We start from the raw sequence: 20,969 nt of genomic DNA on the forward strand, positions 1-20,969 counted from the left end.
AGCGAGCCCAGGATGGAGCAGGGGTCAGCAAGGTAAGTATCATTGGTGTCAGTGGGAGGGATAGTGCCCCATCATTTGTGTCACTAATACCAACAATGGGGCACTATTCCTACCCCCACTGACACCAACGATGAGGCACTATTCCTCCCCCCCACTGACACCAACGATGGGGCACTATTCCTCCCCCCCACTGACACCAACGATGAGGCACTATTCCTCCCCCCACTGACACCAACGATGGGGCACTATTCCTCCACTCACTGACACCAACGATGGGACACTATTCCTCCCCCCACTGACACCAACGATGGGGCACTATTCCTCCCCTCACTGACACCAACGATGGGGCACTATTCCTCCCCTCACTGACACCAACGATGGGGCACTATTCCTCCCCTCACTGACACCAACGATGGGGCACTATTCCTCCCCCCACTGACACCAACGATGAGGCACTATTCCTCCCCTCACTGACACCAACGATGGGGCACTATTCCTCCCCCCACTGACACCAACGATGGGGCACTATTCCTCCCCCCACTGACACCAACGATGGGGCACTATTCCTCTCCCCACTGACACCAACGATGAGGCACTATTCCTCCCCTCACTGACACCAACGATGGGGCACTATTCCTCCCCCCACTGACACCAACGATGGGGCACTATTCCTCCCCCCACTGACACCAACGATGGGGCACTATTCCTCCCCCCACTGACACCAACGATGGGGCACTATTCCTCCCCCCACTGACACCAACGATGGGGCACTATTCCTCCCCCCACTGACACCAACGATGGGGCACTATTCCTCCCCCCACTGACACCAACGATGGGGCACTATTCCTCCCCCCACTGACACCAACGATGGGGCACTATTCCTCCCCCCACTGACACCAACGATGGGGCACTATTCCTCCCCCCACTGACACCAACGATGGGGCACTATTCCTCCCCCCACTGACACCAACGATGGGGCACTATTCCTCCCCCCACTGACACCAACGATGGGGCACTATTCCTCCCCCCACTGACACCAACGATGGGGCACTATTCCTCCCCCCACTGACACCAACGATGGGGCACTATTCCTCCCCCCACTGACACCAATGATGAGGCACTATTCCTCCCAATGACACCCACAATGGGGCACTATTCCTCCCACTGACACCCACAATGGGGCACTATTCCTCCCACTGACACCCACAATGGGGCACTATTCCTCCCACTGGCACCCACAATGGGGCACTATTCCTCCCACTGACACCAATAATGGGGCACTATTCCTCCCAATGATGGGGCACTATTCCTCCCACTGATACCAATGATGGGGCACTATTCCTCTCACTGATACCAATGATGGGGCACTATTCCTCCCACTGATACCAATGATGGGGCACTATTCCCCCCACTGATACCAATGATGGGACACTATTCCTCCCACTGATACCAATGATGGGGCACTATTCCTCCCACTGACACCAATGATGGGGCACTATTCCTCCCACTGATACCAATGATGGGGCACTATTCCTCCCACTGATACCAATGATGGGGCACTAATCCTCCCACTGATACCAATGATGGGGCACTATACCTCCCACTGATACTAATGATGGGGCACTATTCCTCCCACTGACACCAATGATGGGGCACTATACCTCCCACTGATACTAATGATGGGGCACTATTCCTCCCACTGACACCAATGATGGGACACTATTCCTCCCACTGACACCAATGATGGGACACTATTCCTCCCACTGACACCAATGATGGAACACTATTCCTCCCACTGACACCAATGATGGGGCACTATTCCTCCCACTGACACCAATGATGGGACACTATTCCTCCCACTGACACCAATGATGGGACACTATTCCTCCCACTGACACCAATGATGGGACACTATTCCTCCCACTGACACCAATGATGGGACACTATTCCTCCCACTGACACCAATGATGGAACACTATTCCTCCCACTGACACCAATGATGGGGCACTATTCCTCCCACTGACACCAATGATGGGACACTATTCCTCCCACTGACACCAATGATGGGACACTATTCCTCCCACTGACACCAATGATGGGACACTATTCCTCCCACTGACACCAATGATGGGACACTATTCCTCCCACTGATACCAACGATGGGACACTATTCATCCCACTGACATCAGTGATGGGGCGCTAGTCCTCCCACTGCAAAATTACAGTTATGAAGTAGCAACGAAAATAATTTTATGGTTGGGGGTCACCACAACATGAGGAACTGTATTAAGGGGTCGCGGCATTAGAAAGGTTGAGAACCACTGTTTTAGACCCTGGAGGTCTCATTAAGGCCTCTTTCACCCTGGCGTTCCATATGTCCGTTTTTCATCTGTCCGTTTACAGATAAAAAACGGACCCCCATGTATTTCTATGGACTAGTGGATGTAAACGGTTGATCATCCATTTACGTCCGTTTTTTTGAACGGAAGAAACCCCTAATTTTCTTGGGTAAAAAAAAAACGGAACTGATGTAAACGGACGAAAATTGACGTAAATGGATGTAAACGGATATAAAACGGATGAAAAAACGGATGAAAAATGGATGTAAACTAATGATAACACAGATGTAAACTAATGAAAAATGGATGCAAACTGATCCATTTTTTTCTTGGAAAAAACAAGACTGAAGTGATAAAAAAACGGAACGCCTGTGTGAAAGGTGTCTAAAGAGAACCTGTCACTAAAAAATCATCACATAGGGGACTTTTTGTCCCCTATGTGATGAAAAAAAAAAAGTTATGAAAAAAAAAGTTTTTGAACTGCAAAAAATTAAAATGACTAGCATATAAAATCCCCCCCAAAAAAATGTTTGAGGACCCCCACCCCACAAATATACACACATATGAACATAGACATACGGGCAGTACAGTGGCTAAATGGTTAGCGCTTCCACCTGGCAGTACTGGGGTCGTTGGTTCGATTCCCAACCACGGCATCACCTGCCTGGAGTTTGTATGTTCTCCTTGTGCCTGTGTGGGTTTCCTCCGGGTACTCCAGTTTCCTCCCACAATCCAAAGACATGCAGGTAGGTTAATTGGATCCTGTTTAAATTGTCCCTAGTATGTGTATGTATGAATGTGAGTTAGGGACCTTAGATTGTATGTCCCTTGAGGGTTAGGGACCTTAGATTGTACGCCCCTTGAGGGTTAGGGACCTTAGATTATATGCCCCTTGAGGGTTAGGGACCTTAGATTGTACACCCCTTGAGGGTTAGGGACCTTAGATTGTATGTCCCTTGAGGGTTAGGGACCTTAGATTGTACACCCCTTGAGGGTTAGGGACCTTAGATTGTACACCCCTTGAGGGTTAGGGACCTTAGATTGTATGTCCCTTGAGGGTTAGGGACCTTAGATTGTACACCCCTTGAGGGTTAGGGACCTTAGATTGTACGCCCCTTGAGGGTTAGGGACCTTAGATTATATGCCCCTTGAGGGTTAGGGACCTTAGATTGTACACCCCTTGAGGGTTAGGGACCTTAGATTGTACGCCCCTTGAGGGTTAGGGACTCATGTGAATGTACAATATATATGTAAAGCGCTGCGTACATTGATGGCGCTATATAAGTACCTGAAATAAATAAATAACCACATGCGTCAGGGGCACCTACGCATGAAAACATTGATTGCGATACACATGTTACATATTGCCGTCACGCGGGGGTGAGAGCATTACTTCTAGCACCAGACCTCCTCCGTAATACTAAACTGATGACCTATAGGGGGCTTTTAATGTGTCGCCTATAGAATATAGAGTACCTGTAGTTTGGCGCCATTTCATGGGCACACACAGATTTAGGTTGGACATGTTGGGTATCTATTTGCTTGATGCAAGCTTGTCTTTTATATTTTACTAAACCATTGGAATTTTTATTTTGAACATTCTTTATTTAAACAGCTTTTTCACATTACAAACATACAAGAATAAGGCAAGTAGGTGGATGCCACCATAAAAGACAACAAACCAGGTTCAGTCCAGATACATAAAAAATCAAATTGCCATCCCCAAAAACAGCATAGTATAATACACTGGGCCAAAACCATTGGGAAATGTATTGTGTTTGTGTGCCCTAAAGTTAGTTTTAGTGTATTTTGTATTGTAATATTGCGTTTCCTAGATCTTTGCGGCAATATTATGTGACCTAAAAAAAATTGGAACTACCACTATTTTATTGTCTAGGGTGTCTGCTTTCAAAAAATATATGATGTTTTCGGGGTTTATGCAATCTTCAGGCCTAAACTGATTTTTTTTAAATGTGTGTAAAAAAAATGCAAAAAATGCAAAAACAGCTCTGGCAGCAAAAGGGTTCAAAGTTAAGTTCACCTTTAGGAACATGTTAGATTTTACACCCGTATTTAGGAACATATAACATGTTCCTAATCACCTGTTTTCCACCCTAAGGCTAGGTTCACATCTGTGTGGGTGGTGCCGCTGCTGGTCCGCACAAAAATCCATGCAGCCGCACCACCCGCACAGAGAAATGTGGACCCGCGGGCAGGTGTCTTTAATTCTAATGGCACGCCGCCCGCACTGGAGAACGCAACCGTACTGGGAACCGAGGTTCCTGTGTGGGCTGCGTTTTCAGAAGAAGTGCAGGGACTTCTTCCATGCGTGTCATGGGGCACGGGAGTCCATTCAAATGAATGGGCTCTCGTGCCTGTGCAAAACGCGGCCCGCACAGCCGCATATATGTGAACCAGGGGTAAGAGAGAACCAGGGGCGGACTGACAACTCATGGGGCCCCCGGGCAATAGGGGATCAGGGGGCCCCTGTGTCCTCACCCACACTCAAATTATAAACAAAAAAGCCTATGAAAGGTACCAGGGACATCTCATGGGGCCCCCTACTGGCCCTGGGCCCTCGGTTCCCCAATGGTCAGTCCGCCCTTGGAGAGAACCCCCTCCCTGTGACAGCATGGGGGGGGGGGGCGCTGTCACATTGTAAAACTGGATAGGCTGTGCGGGGTTCCACCTGTACAGCCACATTATTCATTCACAGAGATCTGTAAATGAATGAACTACAAGTCCTGCCTGCCACCACGGCACTTCCTCCAGCTTTATATCAGAAAGCCCAGACAGAGGTATGAGCAGAAAGCTGGAGGAAGTGTCCGCAGGTGGCTGACATTGTACCCACGATCCACTGATTGCAGGGGCAATCCTTTGGGAAAAAATTATAAATGCAATTTTTTTTTCCTGCAAAAATACATTCATGTATTATTTTTTCTTAAAGGTGAATTTAGCCTTTCATTACAACTATTAGTGGTGAGATGTGATCTTGGCTGGTGGAGTCCTCAGACCACAGATTTATAGAGCCAAGTAAAATACCAGACTGCAATTCTGGATATTTTTTAAAGCGTAACTTTACCCATAACAACTTGATAAAAAATAATGTTCTTAACAAGGAACATACAGAGCCTTGAAAAAGTATTCATACCCTCCACTTTTTGTCATGTTAAAACCAAAAATGTAAATGTGATTGGGATTTGATGTGATAGACCAACACAAAGTGGCACATAATTGTGAAGTGGAAGGAAAATGATAAATGGTTTTCAAATTTTTTTACAAATAAATTCCTGAAAAGTGTGATGTGCATTTTGTATTCAGCCCCCTTTACTCGGATACCCCTAACTAAAATCTAGTGGAACCAATTGCCTTCAGAAGTCACCTAATTAGTAAATAGAGTCCCCCTGTGTTTCATGTGATCTCAGTATAAATACAGCTGTTCTGTGAACCCTTCGGAGGTTTGTTAGAGAACATTAGTGAACAAACAGCATCATGAAGGACAAGGAACATACCAGACAGGTTGGGGATAAAGTTGTGGAGAAGTTTAAAGCAGGGTTAGGTTATAAAAAAATCTCCCAAGCTTTGAATATCTCACAGAGCACTGTTCAATCCATCATCCGAAAATGGAAAGAGTACGGCACAACTGCAACCTACCAAGACATGGCCGTCCACATAAACTGACCTGCCGGGCAAGGAAAGCATTCATCAGAGAAGCAGCCAAGAGGCCCATGGGAACTCTGGAGGAGCTGCAAAGATTCACAGTTCAGGTGGCAGAATCTGTCCACAGGACAACTATCAGTCGTGCACTCCACAAATCTGGCCTTTATGGAAGAGAGACAAGAAGTCCAGACCCAAATCCAATGGAGAATCTGTGGCAAGACTTGAAAATTGCTCTTCACAGACGTTCTCCATCCAATCTGCCAGAGCTTGAGCGATTCCGCAAAGAAGAATGGGCAGAAATGTCCCTCTCTAGATGTGTAGAGCTGGTACAAACACCCCCAAAAAGACTTGCAGCTGTAACTGCAGCGAAAGGGGGCCCTACAAAGTATGGACTCCGGGAGGCTGAATATAAATGCCGCCACACTTTTCACGTTTATTTGTGAAAAATTCTGCAAACCATTTCTCATTTTCCTTCCATTTCACAATAATGTGCCACTTTGTGTTGGTCTATCACATCAAATCCCAATAAAATACATTTACATTTTTGGTTGTAACCTGACAAAATGTGGAAAAGTCTAAGGGGTATGATTACTTTTACATTTGTACATTCCACATGAATAATTATACTACCGAAATTAGTGTGTGCTGTAAATTTCCTCCAGCAATTGCTGGAGGCAGCCATTTTGCTGAAGCTCAGAGCCCCTGAGCAGCATTAAATCTTTAAGCTGTCAGAAGATCAGCCTCTACAAATTTTGAACAATGCTTCAAAATAGAGAGCAACTGAGCATGTGCAGAGCAGGGCGGGACAATGTATTACTGGATTTTAAACAGTATAGGCACTTATTTTTAATGTTTTATATAGCTATACCTTCCGAAGGGGCCAGCCTGAAGGGCTTAATTTTCTGACTTAAGTTCCACTTTAAGGAAAGACTAAGCTCTTTGCACCCATAATCTAATAAAATTATATTGCATTTTATGTGTCCTAGTCATTTTTGTGTCTCAGTACTTAGTATTAGAGTGACATTACCACCCAGAATGCTTTATTGTAGAAGTTCATTGTAGAAACTATACAATGTGATAGTATTACTCAGGTAAGCTCTTGGGCTTCGTGTGATTGCTCATAGCTTAGCTATGCTTTACATCTGTGCAAATAACATGTCTATGTGAAAGTTTATTTAACCAGGCAAAAAGAAAATAATTAAACTGACAAATCCCTAATACTTTAATTCCTGAGACAACAAGATCGTACCTGAGTAACGGTGGTGGAGGAGAAGGTGGACAGATCATATTCCCAGCCCTGGTTACAGCTCTGCACACCAGATCCATTGATGGTCTCCTGGGATCTGTTGAGGAGCAGGTGAGGCTGTGGCTGAGAATACATCTTACAGGAGCTGAAGGTCCCATCTTGTTCTTGGGGGATGTTGATGAGGAGAAGGTCCTCTTGGCTCAGGTTCCCAGGGTTCCTCTGAGTAGAGATGGCACAGTGGTGGGGTGGCACAGCTGAGATGAAGACATGTTGTAGAAAGTGGAGTGGGATGATGAGCCGAGGAATACAAAGAATCAATAAAACTATAATCTGAAATCGTCCAAATCCCCCGGCCTCGATGAGAAGATCATCAAAGGTCATTTTTCTGGGGACTGTCACTGAGTTGGAGGGTGGTGGGAGAGGACCCATTGTCTGTCTAAGGAATGAACACTCTGGTCAATGGAATATAGGTGCAAAGACACCACGGGAACAAAAAAAAAATAGGAGTTCAGTTGAGATGGTATTTGTCTCCTATCCGTGGTCTCAAAGTTTGAACTTCATCAGTTTCAGCCTTTAGAATCCAGCACATTCCTCCAAAGCTTTGAACCCAGGCGTTCCAGGTTGTGTAAGCTTCTTAGTGAAATATTAGTAGGAGGTACATCCAGTCCTAAAGAAGTGGGTCTGAGAGGTTGTCTCAATGGATAAGTTAGTTGAATTGTTTTGATTGACCAGAACCACTTTTTATTTGCATTGTTCATAACTATCGGCAGAGAATTGGTTGGATCTGGGGAACTCATCATAAACAGTCATTTGACAAGAGTCAAGTGGGGGTTGCTTGTGTTGTGACATAACCCTGACAGACAATTTCAGGGATGGTCAAGTCACCTAAAATCTAGCCTGCAGACCGAAGCGTGAGGACACACATGTTCATCTCTGATAACCAATACACATCAGCAGCTTTCAAAGATTAGAAAGTGTCTTTATATTCCAGCTCATTTTAACATCATTATTATTATTTTCTTTTTTTTGCTGGAATAAACCTTTTAAGGACAAATCTTGTCCTGAAAATCACAGACAGGTAGTTTCTATACATCTGTCATTAGACATGTGCTCGCCAAAAATGTACATTTTGTTTGTTTGAGATGCATTCGTTCATTGAAGAAATTAGTTTTGCCATATTTTCTACGTTTAACCAATTCAATTTCGGAGTTTGTCTAATATCTTTGGCATTCGTTTTGTATTTTCGTTGGTCTGGGTGGATCTGCGGTTTCTTTTGGAAGATTGCTATATATTTCGGGTGGATTCAATATTCGTATATCAAAGCTATTCAGAAGGGTTCGATATTTTCAGACACAAGAATAAATAATGCAAAATAATGCACCGAATTTTTCAAATCTAAGAATTTAGACTGTGGAACTGAACTGACACTTAGAAATTCAATTTATATCACAAATTTACTTGAATCCGAATTGTCAAAAAAATTAGAAAATTGTATTAGGTTCCCCATGGGCTCGAACTGCTGTCATCATGTGAGGTCACTTGAATGAAACAAATGCATTCTTTAATTTCGTTATAACTTTTTTGTTGACATACATTGCTATGTCCATTTGGAGATTCGTTTACATCTGAATCTCCAAAAATCTACTTTTTGGTCAAAAATCGATTCGTTATGAAACGCATATGTCTATCTGTTATGTGAAAGGAAATTAATTGTACCATGTTAGGTGTGAAATGGAACAAACATGGGGGAAAATATGTGGACCCCTTTTTGTAGTTTTGATAAGTGACGGAGGAGGAAGCGATTGTAAGCTTTCAGGCCCTGGGTCATAAAAAAGTCAGCTGTGTGCAAGAAAATTACTTCCCCTTAAGATTCACAACCAGGGGCGGACTGACCATTTGGAAAGTTCGGGCACTGCCCGAGGGCCCGGGGTCAGTAGGGGGCCCCATGAGATGCCCCTGGTACCTTTTTCATAGGCTTTTTTGAGTTTGGGCAAGGACACAGGGGCCCCATGATTCCCTATTGCCCAGAGGCCCCATGAGTTGTCAGTCCACCCCTGGTCACAACTTTACCTAAAGAAAACACAGCAACGTCCGGCATCTTTTTTAATTTTTAATTACTACTCTGCACCATGCAGTAGACATGGAGATATGAGTGTTCAGGTCCTAAATAACGTGCATATATACAGTGGGGAAAATAATGATTTGATCCCCTGCAGATTTTGTAATTTTGCGCACTTACAAAGAAATGAAAGGTCTATAATTTTTATCATAGGTTGATTTTAAATGATAGAGACAGAATAATCCAGAAAAACCACGATACGTTATAAACTGAGTTACAGTTCAGTGAGTAAAATAAATATTTGGTCCCCTAGCAACCAACAATAATTCTGGCTCCCACACACTGGCCAGATTAGTCCTGTCAATTTAAGAAAGTGCTCCTATTGACAACTCGTTATGTATATAAAAGACACCTGTCCACAGAATCTTCTTCTTGGGCACCACCATGGGCAAGACCAAAGAGCTTTCAAAGGACATCAGGGACAAGATTGTAGACCTGCACAAGGCTGGAATGGGCTACAAGGCCATCAGCAAGAAGCTTGGTGGGAAGGAGACAATTGTCTGAGCGATTATTCACAAATGGCAGAAATACAAAACAACCATCAATCGCTCTCGTTCTTTAGCTCCATGCAAGATTTCGCCTCATGGGGTAAGGATGATCATGAGAAAAGTGAGGGATCAGCTCAGAACTACACGGGAGGTGCTTGTGAATGATTTCAAGCCAGTTGGGACCACAGTCACCAAACAAACCATTGGTAACACAATACGGTTATGATTAAGCATGAGATCGTGTGAAACGTGTTAACGGGTCCTGTATTCATGTCCTGGTGTTTTGTGTGTCCTATGGATTAATAAATACACACTATATTCATCTATCCTCTTTGGCATTAACTTGACTCGCTGTGTTTGGAGGAAGAAAAATGCTGACTATGACCCTAGGAACACCATCCCTACAGTCAAGTACGGAAGTGGAAACATGCTTTGGGGCTGTTTCTCTGCTAAAGGTACAGGCCGACTTTCCCACATTGAGGGGCCAATGGATGAGGCCATTTATTGTAAAATCTTGCATGAGAACCTTCTTCCCCCAGCCAGAACACTGAAGATGTGTCGTAGATGGGTGTTCCAGCAAGACAATGACCCAAAACATACCGCCAAGGCAACAAAGGAGTGGCTCAAGAAGAAACACATTAGGGTCATGGAGTGGCCTAGCCAGTCTTCAGACCTAAATCCTATAGAAAATTTATGGAAAGAGCTGAGACTTCAAGTTGCCAAGTGACAGCCAAGAAACCTTAAGGATTTAGATAAGATCTGTAAAGAAGCGTCGACCAAAATACCTCCTGAGATGTGTGAAAACCTGGTAGCCAACTTCAGGAAATGTCTTACCTCTGTGCTGGCCAACAAGGGTTTCTCCACCAAGTCATGTTTTGCTTGGGGATCAAATAGTTATTTTACTCAGTGAACTGCATCTCAATTTATAACATTTGTATCGTGTTTTTTTCTAGATTTTGATATTCTGATTCTATCATTTAAAATGCACCTATGATAAATAAATGATGGACCCTTCATTTCTTTGTAAGTGGGCAAACTTACATAATCTGCAGTGGATCAAAAAATTATTTTCCCCACTCTACAACACATAGGATACTACAGATGTATAACCACTTATTAAGCCTATCATACCCCTTTTGTTTAGGAACACACCTGCTTATGTGCATAAATAACCGCATGTACACTCACTATGCTAGACCATTGCTGAAGAAAAAGCATGAAGCTCATTTAAAGTTTGCTGCACAACATTCAGACAAGCCTGTGAAATACTGGGAGAATATCATCTGATCAGATGAGACCAAAATTGAACTCTGCATGCCATAATACACCATGGTTGGAGGTCAAATGGTACTGCACATCACCCCAAAAACACCAGACCAACAGTGAGGTTTGGAGGAGGGACCATCATGGTTTGGGGCTGTTTATCAGCATACGGTACTGGCAAACTTCATGTCATTGAAGGAAGGATAAATGGAAAAATGTACCAAGACATTCCTGATAAAAATCTGCTGCCATCTAACAGGATGATGAAGATGAAACAAGGGCGGACATTTCAGCAAAGACAATGATCCCAAACACAAACCCAAGGAAACTCTCAATTGGTTTCAAAGAAAGAAAATAAAGCTGCTAGAATGGCCCAGCCAATCATCTGACTTGAATCCAATAAAAAATCTATGTAAAGAACTAAATATCAGAGTTCATAGAAGAGGCCCACGGAACCTCCAAGATTCGAAGACGGTGTGGAAGAATGAGCCAAAATCACACCCGAGCAATGCATGCGGCAAGTTTCTCCATACAGGAGGTGTTTTGAAGCCGTCATTACCAACAAAGGATTTTGTACCAAGTATTAAATAAATTTCAGTTAGCGTGTTCAATACCTTTTCCCTGTGTCATTCCATTTTATACACATAACTTAATTTCTGAACTTATTTGTTTTGGTTTCTTTGTATATATAGATTGCATGGGTTGTTACCGACATGTGGTGAACATTTCATGTCAATAGCACCTTTAGAAATACACTATATTGCCAAAAGTATTGGTCGGCCGGCCTTTACACACACATGAACTTTAATGGCATCTCAGTCTTAGTCCGTAGGGTTCAATATTGGGTTGGCCCCGCCCTTTGCAGCTATAACAGCTTCAACTCTTCTGGGAAGGCCGTCCACAAGGTTTTGGAGGGTGTCTATGGGAAGGTTGGACCATTCTTCCAGAAGCACATTTGTCAGGTCAGGCACTGATGTCGGGGGAGGAGGCCTGGCTCACAGTCTCCACTCTAATTCATCCCAAAGGTGTTCAATGGGGTTGAGGTCAGGACTCTGTGCAGGCCAGTCAAGTTCCTCCACCCCAAATTCGCTCATCCATGTCTTTATGGACCTTGCTTTGTGCACTGGTGGGCAGTCATGTTGGAACAGGAAGGGGCCATCCAAGTGAAAGAGAACACCAACATGTCAGAAAAAATTATTTAAAAAATTCAAAAGCAGAATCACTGTTGGAGTTGGAAAAGGATCCCCCCATGATTTAATTACAGCCTTTAATCTGTTGGGATTTGTCTCTGCTAACTTTGCACATCTAGACTTTGCAATATTTGCCCGCTCTTCTTTGCAGAAATGTTCGGTTACATTTGATGGTGACTGTGGACTGCAGTCTTCAAGTCATCCCACAGATTTTCAATGGGGTTTACGTCTTGCTGTGTGCTTTGGCTCATTGTCATGTTGGAGGGTAAACCTTCTTCCCATGGACAACTTTCTAGCAGAGAGCAGCAGATTTTCCTCAAGAATGTGACGTTATTTTGCCCCATCCATTTTTACTTCTATCCTGACAAGTGCTCCAGTCCCGGCTGTAGAGAAACACCCCCATAACAGGATATTCCCCCTCCATGCTTTACTCTAGGAATAGTGGGATTTGGATGGTGAGCTGGATTGGATTTCCGCCAGACATTTGAGGCCAAATCATTCCATTTTAGTCTCATCTGACCAGAACCCCTTTCTCCATGTGGCCTCAGAATTTTCAAGGTGAGTTTTGGCAAAGCTCAATGATGACTGCATGTGTCCTTTCTTGAGGAGAGGCTTTTTTCTTGCAACCCTCCCATACAAGCCACATTTGTGGAGTATTTTTGTTATTGTTGACACATGGCCACTCTGTGTCATCAGTTCCTGACCTGGCTTCAGAGTTGCAAGAGGCCTCTTGGTGGCCTCTCTGACCAGTTCCTTCCTGGCTCTTTCATCCAGTTTGGAGCAACTTCCTGATCCAGGGAGGGTCTGTGTCGTACCAAACACCTTCCACTTCTTAATACTAGACTTCACTCTGCTTCTAGGCAATGATAAAGCCTTTGAAATTTTTTTGTATCCATCTCCCGACTTGTGTCTGTCCACAACATTATCCTGGAGATCTTTTGACAGTTCTTTGCCACCCATAGGTGATTGTTTGCTTCAGGGATTGAAATGCTCCAGGAAAGCTCTTTTCCTGCTGAGCTAATCAAAATGACCCCCCCCCGCTGATCACAGTTGAAATTAAAATGGCTTTATGTACCATTGAAAAGGTGATTAGCTACACCTGATTGACTACAAAGTCATTTTTAGAAAGGGGGGGGGGGGTGATCCTTTTCCTAACTCAGTGGTTCTGTTTTGATTTCTTAAAAAATGTTTTTCTGACGTGTTGGTGTTATATCTTTCACTTGGATGTTTTAAATGTAAATACAGCTGGATAAAACAAAAACTGTGCCTGTCTTCAGGCTGCAAAGCAACAAAATGTGATTATTTTAAAGGGAGGTGATTCTTTTTATAGTGTGTGTGTGTGCAGGGGCAGAAAGACCATTTGAAAACTCAGGCAGTGCCCGAGGGCCCGGGGCCAGTAGGGGGCCCCATGAGATGCCCCTGGTACCTTTTTCATAGGCTTTTTTGAGTTTGGGCAAGGACACAGGGGCCCCATGATCCCCTATTGCCCGGGCCCCATGAGGTGTGTGTGTGTGCGTGCGTGCGCGCGTGTTTCTGTCTCTCCAATCTAAGCATTGATAGTGTGATCTCTGTAACTTACAGTTGTGATGAGATAGTGATAACTACAATCTCAGTTGGATACCACAGTGAGTGACTCAATCAATAAGACATCTTGTAGATCTTGTGAAGTTTATTCCATAAACTGAGAGACTCTTACAACAATGAACATTCGATAGGTCAAAAGATCATAATCTGTCCTGCTTCATGACATGAGGCTAGAGCTGCAATGCATTACTGGGAAAAAGGGAGGGCTATCCATACACCATTAACTAAACCAAAGGAAAAGGAGGAGCAGAGACAATATATAGAAAACACTTAAAGGCATATGACAGTCAAAAACCAGTTTTCCTTCAGTGTTGCACTACAATATGCAAATGCTCAACGTAAATTAAACTAAATTCTTAACAAAGACATTTTTTTTTCTTCTAAAGATCCTAACACCCATATAAAATATCAGGGGTGGACTGACAACTCATGGGGCCCCCAGGCAATAGGGGATCATGGGGCCCCTGTGTCCTTGCCCAGACTCAAAAAAGCCTATGAAAAAGGTACCAGGGGCATCTCATGGGGCCCCTCTACTGACCCTGGGCACTCGGGCAGTGCCCGAGTTTCCAAATGGTCAGTCCGCCCCTGATATATATATATATATATATATATATATATATATATATATATATATATACAGTGGGGATCGAAAGTTTGGGCACCCCAGCTAAAAATTTGTATTAATGTGCATAAAGAAGCCAAGGAAAGATGGAAAAATCTCCAAAAGGCATCAAATTACAGATTAGACATTCTTATAATATGTCAACAAAAGTTAGATTTGATTTCCATCATTTACACTTTCAAAATAACAGAAAACAAAAAAATGGCATCTGCAAAAGTTTGGGCCCCCTGCAGAATTTATATCTTGTACTGCCCCCTTTGGCAAGTATCACAGCTTGTAAACGCTTTTTGTAGCCAGCCAAGAGTCTTTCAATTCTTGTTTGAGGTATCTTTGCCCATTCTTCCTTACAAAAGTCTTCCAGTTCTTTGAGATTTCTGGGCTGTCTGTCACGCACTGCTCTTTTAAGGTCTATCCATAGATTTTCAATTATGTTGAGGTCAGGAGATTGTGAAGGCCATGGCAAAACCTTCAGTTTACGCCTCTTGATGTAATCCCCCGTGGATTTCGAGGTGTGTTTAGGATCATTATCCATTTGTAGAAGCCATCCTCTCTTTAACTTCAGCTTTTTCACAGATGGCATCAAGTTACCATCCAAAATTTGCTGAAATTTTATTGAATCCATTTTTCCTTCTACTCGTGAGATGTTCCCTGTGCCACTGGCTGCAACACAACCCCAAAGCATGATTGATCCAACCCCATGCTTAACAGTTGGAAAGAGGTTCTTTTCATTAAATTCTGTGCCCCTTCTTCTCCAAACGTACCTTTGCTCATTCCGGCCAAAAAGTGCAATTTTAACCTCATCGGTCCACAGAACTTGTTTCCAAAATGCATCAGGCTTGTCTATATGTTCATTTGCAAAGTTCAAACGATGATTTTTGTGGTGAGGACGTAGAAGAGGTTTTCTTCTGATGACTCTTCCATGAAGACCATATTTGTACAAGTATCTCTTTATAGTGGAATAGTGTACCACAACTCCAGTGTCTGCCAGATCTTTCTGGAGGGATCGTGCAGTAAAACGTGGGTTATGAATTGTTTTTCTCACAATCCTGCGAGCTGTTCTGTCTGATATTTTTCTTGGTCTTCCAGATCTTGCTTTAACTTTCACTGTTCCTGATGACTGCCATTTCTTAATTACATTCCGAACAGAGGATATTGACATCTGAAAACTCTTTGCTATCTTCTTATAGCCTTCTCCAGCTTTGTGAGCGTCAACTATTTTCAGTTTCAGTTTTCTAGACAACTGCTTAGAAGAACCCATGGTGCTGATTGTTGGGGCAAGGTCAGATGAGTCTGGGCATTTAAAACCTTTGAGATTGACATCACCTGGTCTTCCCAGACGATGATTGAGAACAATCCATGACACTGGCAGGTCTCAGCTTGGCAAAGGGGGCAGTGCATGCTATAAATTCTGCAGGGGGCCCAAACTTTTGCAGACGCCATTTTTTTGTTTTCTGTTATTTTGAAAGTGTAAATGATGGAAATAAAATCTAACTTTTGTTGACATATTATAAGAATGTCTAATCTGTAATTTGATGCCTTTTGGAGATTTTTCCATCTTTCCTTGGCTTCTTTATGCACATTAATACACATTTTTAGCTGGGGTGCCCAAACTTTCGATCCCCACTGTATATATATATATACTGTACACAGGTGTGTGTAATTGGCCTATCATGTCATGCCTGTTATCCTCGCTCTGCACTGTGTCTTGTTTAACTGTTTGGAGATTTGTCTGATCTGCACATGATAGGAAATCTTCTTTACCCCAAGTGATTTCTCTAACGAATGACCTGCTTGCCCCTGAGATGGACTAAACATCCATGTGCAGACACATTCAGAGCTATCTGATTTGTAGTACGCATAGAGCGGAGCGTGTGTGTAACCAGAAATAATGGGTTCTACACTAGCAGTGGTGAGGGGCATCAGCTGAGGATCAGGAGCACACACAGGACAAAAAAGAAGTCTGAAAACAAGGGTAAAAGGGAGAGAAAAAAATAGTAAATGGCAGTATACTTATATAGATCGACGTATTTCGTGAAACTGTAACACAGCAATTTATGTTTTGTTACCTATTGATCCTGCCACTGGATCTCTTATTTATCCATTTTCTGATGATATAAAAAAAATGTTAGCTCAGTGCTCTTTAACGTGTATGTAAGCCCAGAAATACAAATGTAATATACAGTATTGCAGCTTACAATTCTTAATCGCTTCCCGTCCACCCTACAGCAGAAGTACTGCTACAGGGCGGCACGGGTGCGTAAAATCACGTATATATATATATATATATATGTGTGATTTTGCATTTCTGGGTAGGGGGCACGTGATTACTCGCCAGCGCCCAGTGATTGCCAAGCATCTCTGATGGGATGGGGGGGGACTGTTAGTAAGCAAAACAGTTCTCTCCGCTGTCAGCTCCTGCACACTGCTTTGCATGGCTGTGCACTTTAACACAGCAATTTATGTTTTGTTACCTGTTGATCCTGCCACTGGATCTCTTATTTATCTGCTATGCATGGCTGTGCACATGCAAAGCGGTGTGCTTACAGTGAAGCACAACCCCGCCCCCATAGTAAACCAGCACACAGTTAACCCTTTGATCGACCCTCATGTTAACCCTTTCCTGCCCAGTGCCATTAGTACAGTGTCAGTGCTTTTTATTAGCACTGATCACTGTATTGGTGTCACTGGGGATGTCAGTGACACCAAGTCAGTTCCCCCCCCAATGTCAGAATGCCCGCCGCAATTCTGCTATAAGTCGCTGATCGCCGCCATTACTAGTAAAAATAACAAATAAAAAAATCCCAGTATATATACCGCCATTTGTAAACGCTATAACTTTCACATAAACCAATGAATTTACACGTATTGGGATTTTTTTTTTTAGCAAGGACACCGAGCAGAATACATGGCCTAAATTTATGACGAAATTTGATTTTTACATTTTTTTTTTACTGGACATGTTTAATAGCAAAAAGTCAAAAATATTGGTTTTTTTTCTCAAAATTGTTGGTCTTTTTTTTTTTAATAGCGCAAAAAATAAAATCATATACCACTAAAAGAAAGCTGTATTCATGAAAAAAAAGGATGTATATCTCATTTGGGTGCAGCGTTGCATGACCGCGCAATTGTCAGTTAAAGTAACGCATCACCATAACGCAAAAAATGGCCTGGTCAGGAAGGGGGGGGGGGGGGAATCCTTTGGAGGGCGCGGGGTTAAAGCCTAAAGCAGGGTAAACATGCAGAGTTTTTTTTTTTTGTTCAACCTTCGGGTTTAACAATTAAAAACCTCACAGATCCCCTCACCCACAAAAGTGATGTGAGTGTGCATGCCATCATCTTCTTAGTCGTGCACACTGTGCCCTGCCTTCACCAAATGCCAGAACCGGAGGAGGGGGACCTGTGCAAGAATAAAGTGGGTGGGGTGGGGGCAACTGTGTATGTCTCTGCTGCCCCCAGGCCTTTCTATCAGCAGGAGCAGGGACACGGGAAACTGAACATGCCAGCAATGCCACCAGAGAGTTCTAAAGCTCAGCATTTGGATTGCTTTTCAGAGGAAATTGACCTTTTTACCCCATTTTTGCTGAACAAATGTGCTGCAACTGCATGCATTGAATGGGTTGCATTCGGCAGGCCTAAAAGTTGTTACTCCAAATCCTGCGTGATCCTTCACCTCCACACCAGAGAACTTACCAGATCTCCACGACCCCTAATTTCCAATGGGTCCCCCAGGAATTAAACCATCCACCAGGACCACCTCCACTCCTCTGACAATTTTTGCATGCCACAAGTGCCATAGAAAAGGAAGCAAAGCCTCCATAGCATAAAATCATTTATTGAGAAGAAATAGCTCCTTAAAAACATAAAAAATGCCTACTCCTATATTATAGTACACATACCCTGCACAGAGGTGTATACAGCATAATCTCCTGAACCACTTCCAGTCCGGACACTTTCCCCCCCTTCCAGTCCGGACACTTTCCCCCCTTCCAGTCCGGACACTTTCCCCCCTTCCAGTCCGGACACTTTCCCCCCTTCCAGTCCGGACACTTTCCCCCCTTCCAGTCCGGACACTTTCCCTCCCTTCCAGTCCGGACACTTTCCCCCCTTCCAGTCTGGACACTTTCACCCCCTTCCAGTCCGGACACTTTCCCTCCCTTCCAGTCCGAACACTTTCACCCCCCTTCCAGTCCGGACACTTTCCCCCCCTTCCAGTCTGGACACTTTCCCCCCCTTCCAGTCCGGACACTTTCCCCCCTTCCAGTCCGGACACTTTCCCCCCCTTCCAGTCCGGACACTTTCCCCCCCTTCCAGTCCGGACACTTTCCCCCCCTTCCAGTCCGGACACTTTCCCCCCCTTCCAGTCCGGACACTTTCACCCTCTTCCTCTCCAGGCCATTTTTCAGCTTTCAGCGCTATCACACTTTGAATGACAATTGCGTTGTCATGCAACACTGTACCCATATGAATTTTTTAGCATTTTTTTGAGACAGATAAAGCTTTATTTTGGTGGTATTTATTCACCACTGGGATTTTTATTTTTTTTGCTATATAAATGAAAATGTCCAAAAATTTTGAAAAAAAGTGTTTTTTTTATAAAATTTTGCAAATAAATAATATGTCATCATAAATCTTGGCCAAAATTTATTCCATTATCTTTTTAGTAAAAAAACCCCCAAAAAACCCAAATTCGTTTATAACCAAAAATTATAATTTAAAAAAAGTTTTTTTTAGATTTTTATATTATTTATGTTTTTGTTTTTTTGAATGGCAACCCACCCCTGGACTGCCACCGTCCGGCCGTTTATATACAGTGGCCGGACGGCAAGTGGTTAGAGAACCGGCTCCACTGTCTGATGTGTGAGCCTGGTTCCCGATATCAGACCTTAATTCCAGGTATACATCACTTCTAGGAGTACTGTGCGAGATTAAATAACTTCCTGTAGCTCCGCTCCGATGCGTTTCGGCAGTTGTCTTTAAAACCGCCTCATGGAAAGACTTCAAATGTGACAGCCATGGTCCCCAACTTGTCATGCCACCCTTTCCTGTTCCTCTACCATCTCACCACACTTCACCCCTTGCCCATTAGGACAAAGAGATCTCCTGTATGATCACATTGATATCATCTGTTTCCTTCTACCATGCTACAGCCTAGAGCCAAGACTGGTTGTTAGAGCCCTGCTGGACAGACCAAAGTGCTCAGTACAACATGCCGTTTGCTATTCTTTGAATTGTTTCACCTGATTACTGGTGTGACCACACCAGGCTTTACCAGCGCTCTCTCCAAGCTCAACACTAATAGCCGTACCTGGTGTATTTTATTGTGAACACTTGGATCGTTGTGTTACATATATGTCCTCTTTAGGGTTATACCCGCTTTAGACCACTTCTGCCTTTTCATTGCTGAAATATCCTGTTCCAATGTAAATCTGAAAACCTTCTAAAGAAAACATTGTAGCTGAACTCCAGGAATAAGCTTTACTAGATAAATTTCTCTCTCTACCCCTCGCCTCACCCCCTCGGTCTCCGCCCGAATCACTAGCCTACTGAACGACATATCGGATTGGATGTCACTCCACTTCCTCAAACTGAACCTTTCCAAAACCGAGCTCCTAGTTTTACCCCCAGCCCGCGCCCCCCCCCCCCCGACTTCTCCATCACGACCATCAATGCCACCATCAGTCCCACCCCACAAGCCAGAGTACTTGGTGTCATCCTAGACTCCAATCTGTCCTTCCAGCCCCAAGTCCAATCGCTGCCAAACTCATGTAGATTCCACCTCCACAACAACACCAAAATATGTCCGTTCCTAACCCCGGAACAGGGGCGGACTGACCATTTTGAAACTCAGGCACTGCCTGAGGGCCCGGGGTCAGTAAGGGGCCCCATGAGATGCCCCTGGTACCTTTTTCATAGGCTTTTTTGAGTTTGGGCAAGGACACAGGGGCCCCATGATCCCCTTTTGCCCGGGGGCCCCATGAGTTGTCAGTCCGCCCCTGCCCCGGAAACTACTAAGCAACTCATTCACTCCCTTATCATATCACGACTTGACTACTGCAACTCCCTCCTCACTGGCCGACCTCACCACAGGCTATCCCCACTTCAGTCGATCCTGAATACTGCGGCCAGACTCATCCACCTTACCAACCGCTCTGTTTCCGCCACCCCCTCTGCCAATCCCTCCACTGGCCTCCACTCAGTGTCCTCCACCCCCCTCTGCCAATCCCTCCACTGGCTTCTGATTGCCCAACGGATCAAATTCAAAATGCTAACACTGACGTACAAAGCTGTCCATAACACTGCCCCAAACTACATCACCGACCTAATATCCAAGTACCACCCTAAACGTACTCTCCGCTCCTCACAAGACCTCCTTCTCTCTAGTTCCCTGGTCACCTCCTCCCATGCCCGCCTCCAGGACTTCTCCAGGGCATCACCCATGCTCTGGAACTCCCTACCCC

The 20,969-nt window shown here is 44.1% G+C and overlaps 1 protein-coding gene across 1 annotated transcript in view; it reads right to left on the reverse strand.

The window, feature by feature from the left end:
* The window catches only part of LOC149437434 (solute carrier family 22 member 7-like), a 33,387-nt gene extending 25,713 nt beyond the window's left edge, over window positions 1–7,674 (reverse strand). Inside the window, exon 1 of the mRNA XM_089660933.1 lies at window positions 7,249–7,674. Coding sequence (XP_089517059.1) covers window positions 7,249–7,674 — 426 coding nt within the window. The remainder of the gene's footprint in view (window positions 1–7,248) is intronic.
* Between the last annotated feature and the right edge of the window lie 13,295 nt (window positions 7,675–20,969).

The sequence above is a fragment of the Staurois parvus genome, unplaced genomic scaffold, assembly GCF_062004578.1.
Source record: "Staurois parvus isolate SC_StPar_1 unplaced genomic scaffold, SC_StPar_1.0 ptg001288l, whole genome shotgun sequence".
Lineage (NCBI taxonomy): Eukaryota > Metazoa > Chordata > Amphibia > Anura > Ranidae > Staurois > Staurois parvus.